This window comes from Musa acuminata, chromosome BXJ1-6 (assembly GCF_036884655.1).
Source record: "Musa acuminata AAA Group cultivar baxijiao chromosome BXJ1-6, Cavendish_Baxijiao_AAA, whole genome shotgun sequence".
In the NCBI taxonomy this organism is placed as follows: Eukaryota; Viridiplantae; Streptophyta; class Magnoliopsida; order Zingiberales; family Musaceae; genus Musa; species Musa acuminata.
Window position 1 is genome coordinate 10,389,068 of NC_088332.1, and position 8,259 is coordinate 10,397,326.

At 35.5% G+C, this 8,259-nt stretch overlaps 1 protein-coding gene across 2 annotated transcripts; it reads left to right on the top strand.

The window, feature by feature from the left end:
* The first annotated feature begins 327 nt into the window (after nt 1-327).
* On the top strand, nt 328-8,191 carry LOC135676187 (uncharacterized). Of its 2 annotated transcripts, none has more exons than XM_065187083.1 (13): nt 328-553; nt 793-902; nt 1,002-1,114; nt 1,823-1,852; nt 1,931-2,073; nt 2,672-2,848; nt 2,996-3,059; nt 3,161-3,268; nt 3,712-3,865; nt 5,257-5,346; nt 7,041-7,096; nt 7,408-7,465; nt 7,644-8,191. In XM_065187083.1, exons 2-13 carry the CDS (start codon nt 821-823, stop codon nt 7,946-7,948), a joined length of 1,380 nt encoding a protein of 459 aa, XP_065043155.1. In that variant the 5' UTR covers nt 328-553; nt 793-820; the 3' UTR covers nt 7,949-8,191. The 2 variants fall into 2 exon arrangements, with proteins under 2 accessions (XP_065043155.1, XP_065043156.1); XM_065187084.1 differs by having other exon boundaries at nt 7,653-8,191.
* Nucleotides 8,192-8,259: the final 68 nt, after the last annotated feature.

Here is an 8,259-nt window from a genome sequence, read left to right on the forward strand (position 1 = left end):
CTCAAGTAGAGTTCGAACTCTTTTATAAGTCGAGTGAAGGAGTCGATCCAGAGAAATTTTAAGTTAGTGTACCACTCCCGTGCTAAGCCCTCAATGTTGTCATGAATGAATATTACATCATAATATTTAAATTATCGTAAAAAGACATCCAAATATAGAAATCAGTAGTATGTTCAATTGAGTGAGTATTGTTATTAAAAGCTTCCAACGATGGGAGGCGAACGTTAGTTAGGAGGATGGAACCAATGCGCGATTGGACCGAGATCAGATTTTAAGCCCGACTCGCACCCGTTAGTGCTCTTTCTATATAAAGCACAGTCCGGCGTCGCACCCGTTAGTCAAGAACCCTAACCGTCAGCCCTCCCGTCGTCCGGCATCAGTGTTTCTTTATGCCGCTGGTTAAGGGGCGCCGAGCGAGCGTCGATCGCCCTGGCCGGACGCCTCCTGAGACCAGCCAAATCTAGTTGTTGATCTCTGACCGAGCGGACTCCTACGTTCTCCCCTCGAGTTCGGCTCTTGTCAAGATCCGGTACCAGATCCCTCCCAAAGATCGGTATGGTCGCCGGCGATATAGATCTTTTGTCTTTTTTTTTCTCCTTCCCATAAGTATGTTTGAAACTTGCAATCTTTGGGACATTGATCGATCTTTTTCTACCTACCTCTCTTTGGAGATTCCACAGCACAAGATTTTGCAGCCCCTACACCTTAATTGCTTTGTTATTCTTGTGTGTTCTATTGATCGGTTAATTGTTTTGCTTTTACTTACTGGTGAAATTTATAATTTCGGTGAAGTTTTGAGGCGCCAAAAGGTTTCAAGAAGATGCCACGGACAAGTGCATTGGAGTGCCCCGGATGCCCACCTTTGAGAGCCTTGACGACTGACGTGCTCGGTCTTGTAAAAGGTGGTCGTTGTTGCTTAAACATTACTCTTTCTTGAATGGCCTACATGGCATGCATTTCTTAATTACAACTCATGATGTGATATTGCAATGAGTTTTCAGTTGTTGAAGCTCATGGAAAGACTGGAATTCCAAAGGTGGTAGAAACATGGGGGCAGCCAGATGCTTCATCTTGTGTTCTTGCTGCTTCTTATTCTGATCGCAAAACTGATCCGGTTTGTTATCACATTCTTTGTTGGATATGAGTTATTATACATAAATGAATGCTATGACAATCTTAACTACTTAATGGGAGGTAAACAACCAAATCAAAGCTTATGTTAGTCTCCTTTTGGATCTTCATGGCTTCTTGGTAGTTTTGAAGTAAACCAGAAATCAATTTTATTAGTTTCTCTTGAATATTAATGAAAGCTTCACTAGTTTGAAGCTAATATTCATGTTATGTTCTTCTTTCTTAAATAAGCAGAAACCTATTTTGTGCCTTCACTTTCCAGCTTGAAAGTTTAATTTGGATGATTAATGGAGATATGGTGGTTTAACATTACAAAAGAAAAGTGTATGTTCAAAGATTTTAGAGTTTGATTACGGTGGACAAGCATTCCTAAGTATTATACGAACTTTAATGTGATTATTCATGATTAGTTTGAGATCTAGAATCAATTCCTATAAGGAAGTTTTGTAATTCATTGGAACCCTGTTGTGGATTTGCGAATTCTGTTGACTATAATGTCACATTCTATTTCACATTCTTGGATTGGCATGTAATCACTAAAGATGTGTTTCCACCTTTCTTTCCTTTGTTTGGAAATTCTTATATGTTACTCTAGTATAATTATATCTTTTATCTCATAACAGTTTGACATGTAAAATATTCTTCTACCTTCTATAGATGACACTTGTAAATTGTTTGCTGTTCTTTGCAGCTTTTGGCTGTTGCTCGCAAGAATGGTTTGGTAAGTTATCATATATGAAACAAGAGAAAACCCTCTTTTTCTAGGTTGTTGAAACATGGGAAATTTTATGAATTCCAGGTTGAGTGTCTAAATCCTATTAATGGAGAGGCTTTGGGCATCACTAAGATCGATCAACCCTTATCACTGGATGGCTCTCTTAATGATGATCGTGTTGTTGGATTGCATCTCTTCAAAACTAAAGGAATTGATGTTCCATCAAGGTAACATAAATAAATGCCATAGTTCATAGCTCATAGCAGATGTAGCAGTTTTTTTGAACTTGTATCCGAACATTTTACCAATCTGCTGTACCTAAGATATATTCTGTAGAAACTTGTTCATGTGAAAGAGTATCACAGATGGTTGAATTAAAATTTTAGCACCTGCCCAATTGGCATTTAGAGGGTCAAACCTATGATACTATCATGTTTAAAAGACTGCTGCAGGCATATGTATCTGCAGGATATTGAATAAAAAAGTTCAGATAGATTATTCTTGCTTTCAGCACATACTCCTGTGTTTGACATCCTGAGGTTCCAATGTATATAGATAGTGAAACTTAATACGAAGGTTTATCTAGTGATTCAAGAGCAAAGCTTTGTGGACAAAGAAAGTTGTATTAGAACTAGAAGAGAGGAGAACTAGCTGACGTATATTCACAATGATTTTGCATATGCATGCATCTGTATGCAAGAATGGAAATTCTGTACATCTATCGAGTAAAATTTAGTTCATGGTGGTACTGTTACTTATAAACTTTAGTTGTGATCTCGAATTGCATGCACATTCTTATATTCATTCAATCCTTATGTTTTTCAGGTCAGTTTCATTACTTACCTGTCTGGAAAAGGGTAATGCTTGCTTGAGGTCCATTCCCGTCAGTGATGCACCAGAAAACTCAACTACTGCTTCTCATATTACATGGAATGTATGCTCTTCTGGTAAAATAATATGTTCTTCAGTGGATAAAAGTGAGAATTATGCCTTATTTGGAGGGTAAGTTTCTGTAAGCTGTTAAAGAAACGTATATGAGTTTGTTGCAATTATATTCATGGGTGACAGCCTCTTTAATAAAAATTTGAAAGGTTGTTATATTGCCTAATTTTGGCCTAGTACTTTAATTTGTGTGTTCTTTTCTCTCAGGAAGGGCATTGAATTGAACATGTGGGATCTTGGAAAATGCAGTAAGATCTGGAGTGCAAAATCTGTGAGTCACTTCATTCTTATTAGTGCAATTTAATGAGAGTTTCTGGTCTATTTGTATTTTGATTATGAAGATTCTATCGGTTTGCTCTTTGTCTTTTGTAGCCTCCTTCTAATAGACTTGGTATATTCTCTCCAACTTGGTTTACTGCTGCAACTTTTCTGAGTGAAGATGACCATAGAAAAGTTGTGGCTGGCACGAACAATCATCAGGTATGGCACTATGAAATATGTTTACTAGTTGTAGCTTACAAGCTAAAAAATGCTAATAGTTGGGAGTATAACTTTTATTGTAAATCTTTCGACAACTTTTGCAATTGTTGCCATGAGATCGAGGTTACATTTGAAAGTCTTAAGTTTGATTTTATGATAACAGTGCCTGACCAAACTTTTTTACAAATACTGCTTGCACATTTGGAGTGTTAATCAACTTGTAGTTAATAAACAGTTTTCTTCTGTTTATTGATTAATGTTGAAATATTCTTGACCATATGGTCTATCCTGGTTAATGAATCTTTTGTATATGGTTAATAGTTCTTGACCCATTGCTTTAGAAGTTGAGAAAATGATGTAAACTAATTACTCAGTCCGCATGAGATTCTAATGACCAGTATGCTGTTATTCTCTTATTTGTTAAAAATTATATCTTGTGATAGGTTCGTCTTTATGATACTTCAGCACAGAGGAGACCTGTAATTTCAGTCGACTTTAGAGATTCTCCAATTAAAGCGGTTTGTGAAGATCTAGATGGCTATACAGTCTATGTAGGCAATGGTTCTGGGGATCTTGCTTCATTTGATATGAGAACAGGTAAAAGTCATAGTTCTACATGTACACCACGCGGCTATGCTTTAATTTATTTACTTGATTCATTCATCCTCTTTTGTTTGTTGTTTTTTATGATCATAATTTCATGATTTTGAAATTTCATGTATGTGAACTGGTGAAAGTCATAGTTCTACAAGGTCACTGTGCAACTACATTGTTAATTATATTTAGCTGTTTTGTTTATTTCTCTTTTGTTTTCTTTTTTTGTGGATATAATTTCTTGATCAGATCCTTTCTCTGATTGCCGTTTAGTTATCATCTCATATCTAAGACTCTTTGATTCTTATAGACATTTATCAGATGTCTAGCTACTTGTTCCTACTCCCATAATAAACTAAGTCCTATTACCATAATGGACAAAATTATCTCGGTTTCTTATTTTATTTCATCGATAAAACCTTTTTAGTTTTTGGGCTGTCCGATGAACCTCAACTTGTTATTCCTTTATGGTCAAATTGTTGGAGTTAAACTTTCAGGAGAACAGAAAATTCTTTCAACCAGTTTTATGTCAGACAATATATGTGGCTACATAATAAGCAATTTTAGAAGCAATCAGCTGATGTTGAAGGCCTTTATGAAATCATAAAAAAAGTTTAAGACTCAACATGAATTAAGAATATAGAACCAGGAATAGTCAGTTCCAACAAGGAAACTAAAGGTTTGAATGTGACATGTGTTGCAGGTATGGTATGCATAAAGGAAATTATGCTAACTTCTATATTACATAGTTTTCTCAGTTGATTACATGATGTTCTAATTTCTTTCCATTGTCAATGAACTGGCTCAACTATTCTTAACTATGTGCGGTAAGTAGTCATCCTCCTGTTTTTTGTGCAGTAATGCTTTCTGTCTTTTCTTTGAAGTTCATGCTTTATGTTTACATTTTTGGTGACCTGTCCTCTTGGATTAAGGATTTGGTTCAAAGAATGTTAATGAAGTGAGCTCATTATCAGAGACGGAACTAGCTTGACTCACTTGGAACTTATATTTTCTGTTATTAACTCAGTTCAAGTAATAATATTTCATCTAATTAACTGAGTAGATTTTTCCAATGTGAGCTTGAAGCTAGGACATGCTTATAGCTGAAAAATCTTATTTAACAATTCAAATTCCTAGTGTTGTTAAAGTATTGGGTAGTACCATTCATTTTAGTTTTTTGAATTGTAGTATTTACCGTTATTCTGATGCTTTTGATTTTGAAATATCTGAGTTTTCTTGTAATGGTTTAACATTTGTATCACCTGTTAGACAATTAATAATTAGCTTCTATCAATGATGAATTGGCCCCTGGTGATTCAAGTGATTCAGGGTTACTAATATTTAGAACTAACTCCTGATGTTGACTAGATGGCAGTTGATTTCCTTCTTTTCAGGAAAATTGATGGGATGCTTTATTGGTAAGTGCTCTGGAAGCATCAGATCTATAGCGAGACATCCAGAATTTCCTGTGATAGCATCTTGTGGTAAGAAGTTGTATACTGTTAATTCAACATATTCAGTCAACTTTACTTCTACCATGGCACAAAATAGTGTTTTGTTTCCTCGAAAAAAAGGAAAAAGAATAGTTCGATGTTGGAAGTTTTTAGTTTATAACTCAGATATACCAAATTTAATATATTTGCTGGTTTTCATTTAATGTAACTTTTCAAGCTTTCTATTGTTCTTTGATTTATTGAGTAACGATCCTCCATTTCAAGAGAAATCACTGGGTGCATACTGTTTCATCTTGAAGGTCAATGTTTGACACACTTTTCATGGTTTGTTGGAAGTTATTTTACAATCAACTCTGTTAAAGATAAACATCCTTCTGTTTGTGTTTCTAATGAAAACCAGAGTGTTATGTCTAACATACGGCCCTCATCCTGCTCATCTTCGACTCGGGTTTATAAATTTATTACCATCCCTGACCCACACAAAAAATTAATGGTACTAGCTGTCTTACCACTGCATGAATTTCCTATGAGAATACATGTATTATTATTGGCATATGCTTCAGTTATATTTGCAAGATAGTAGGGGGTTCATTTTTTCCATTGGGGTGAGATGGGATGGTGCAGGCAGGCTTGTGGTTGGGTTAGGTGATATCTGTTCTTGTCTTGGACTTAAATCAGTTTTGGAAAATTGTACCCCAATTCAACCGTGATTATGTCTGTTTCCCTGTCAAATCTGTTCAAACCCGACCCAGTTGAATTGGATTGAGCCATGTCCCCTGACCCTGCCTCATCTTTGACTCGGGTTCATAAACTTAGTACCATCTCTGACCCAACAAAGATTGATGTAGCTGTTATCTCATAACTTATGAATACATTTTTTACTATTGATATATTCTTTAATTATATTAACAAGATAGTAGGGAAATTACTTATATGAAGTTGCTGGGTTTTCTTTTCTGGTGCGGTCAGATACGTGGAGAAGGATGGGGGAGGCTTGAGATGGGGATGGGGATAGGTGATATTGTTCTTGTCCTGGTCCTGATTAGTTTTGAACAATTATAACCCAACCCTGGGTCCGACATCGACCTTGACCCAATCCCCAATCTGATTGGATTAACCATTGGGGCTGTACACCACAGGCCTAATGTGAAATTCTCATTTCTAGCTATGTCATGTTGACAGATTTTATTGAAGAAAATATATCAATGGTAGCAGTAAGCATCATCAAGTTTTAGGTAGTTCCCACCTCAATAGACTCATCAGATGGACATCATTTGTAATATTTGAATGTGTTGTTTTGGAAGTTCTCTTGTTGGTAATTTAAAAAGATGATACATTCTGAAAAGTGTACTGCCATACTTTGGGATACTTGTTTGTGGTGACTTGTACCTTGCAAATTCAAGTTTACTTTTTACTAAATGTTAACTATAATTTTGAACGTGGAAGACGAAAGAGAATCTTTTTCTCTTATTTTGCTGGTCCTAGAGCTTTGACTGAAATTTCTTGTCATGTTTGAAACTGTAATATATATTCTTGCTATGAGTTTTTTTTGGTAAAACTATAGTTAAGCATGAAATATTTTTAATTTCATATGTCATGTCTTCACAAGCAATATGCCAAACTATGCTTTTGTGGAAGCCTTAGTTCTTTACTCGCCACATTATACATTAGTGTTTTGGTCATAGGTTTATATGGTCATGCTTAATGATGATATTGGTTTATAGGATTGGACAGCTATTTGCGTGTGTGGGATGCAAAGACGAGACAACTTCTATCTGCGGTATGCTATAACTACTATCAGTTCATAAATGGATCTTGCTTCAACAAAATTTTCAGTATCCATTGGCTTACATATAATAGAACATTTTTAAAGAAGGGAAATTAAGTTTGGTACTGCTTTGCAAGTTAGTTCTTCCTCTTGGTTTAGATTCATGTTTCATGTAAAGCCCATTAATTTATAGGTTATACTGGGGTAACTGGATGCATATTGTAGAGGAATGCATAGGTTCAAGAACTTGTGCTTGCAAACAGTTCACCTTTTCTTTTTGGTTTGTATAAACCTATCATTGAGTATATTTCTTTTTTTAATAGGTTTTCCTCAAGCAACATCTAACAAATGTGGTGATCGATTCACATTTCTCAGACGAAGGTATTACTTATTTAACAATTTGGATTTGACGCTCCAAATTCACATTTACATGCTCTATGGCTCTATACAACTTGATACTTCGGTAGATCCACATTGGAAATGAATGTGATATTAGTACATATAACTTGATTGACCTATTTCAAATTTTTGATAACGTCTCAAAATTCTTGTTAAACAGGTTCCGAAGGCAATACTTGTGATCAACAAGCTGATCTACAAGTATGGGATGATACTGAAACTGTAGATAATGATGAATTGCCAATCTCTAGCGGTGAGAAAGCATCTAAAAGGAAGAGAGTTGGCAAAGTCAAGAAGAAAAGGAAGACTAGCGACCAATACGATGATGAAACAAGTGGAGCCCATGTATTAAGTCAAGCTGAATCTGAAGTCAATAGTGTCTTGCCTCCTCTCAAACAGGAAAAATCATCAGATGAGCACAGCAAGAGGCTCAAGCAGAAAAAGAGCAAGAAGATTTTGCCATGAAGGAGGCATGGCCATCAAGAAAGTTGCAGTGAAGGATGGGTGAGTCGGTGAATTTTTTAAAAGAGTGTTTTAGAATTTGAAGAGCTAATCAGATAAAGGCTTATGGATTCTTTGAGAATTTGTTTGTGCTATTGCATCGCACAAAGATGTTAGAATAGTGATTTCGAAGGTAAAATTAATGTTAAAATAGTTATATGCAATTAGAATTATGATAGTTATATGCAATTAGAATTTTGATTTGCATATGGGTTACAGAGGATTCTCCATGAGTCATTTGTAGGCAAACTGATTGCTTGTGCACAAAACCTGAT

What these genes read in the sequence shown, in the direction of transcription:
- LOC135676187 (XM_065187083.1), top strand. Translation starts at nt 821, where the DNA reads ATGCCACGGACAAGTGCATTGGAGTGCCCCGGATGCCCACCTTTGAGA. An exon ending in CTGATCGCAAAACTGATCCG is followed by an intron (nt 1,115 to 1,822) that starts GTTTGTTATCAC and finishes TGTTCTTTGCAG; the next exon opens with CTTTTGGCTGTTGCTCGCAA. An exon ending in TCCTGTGATAGCATCTTGTG is followed by an intron (nt 5,347 to 7,040) that starts GTAAGAAGTTGT and finishes ATTGGTTTATAG; the next exon opens with GATTGGACAGCTATTTGCGT.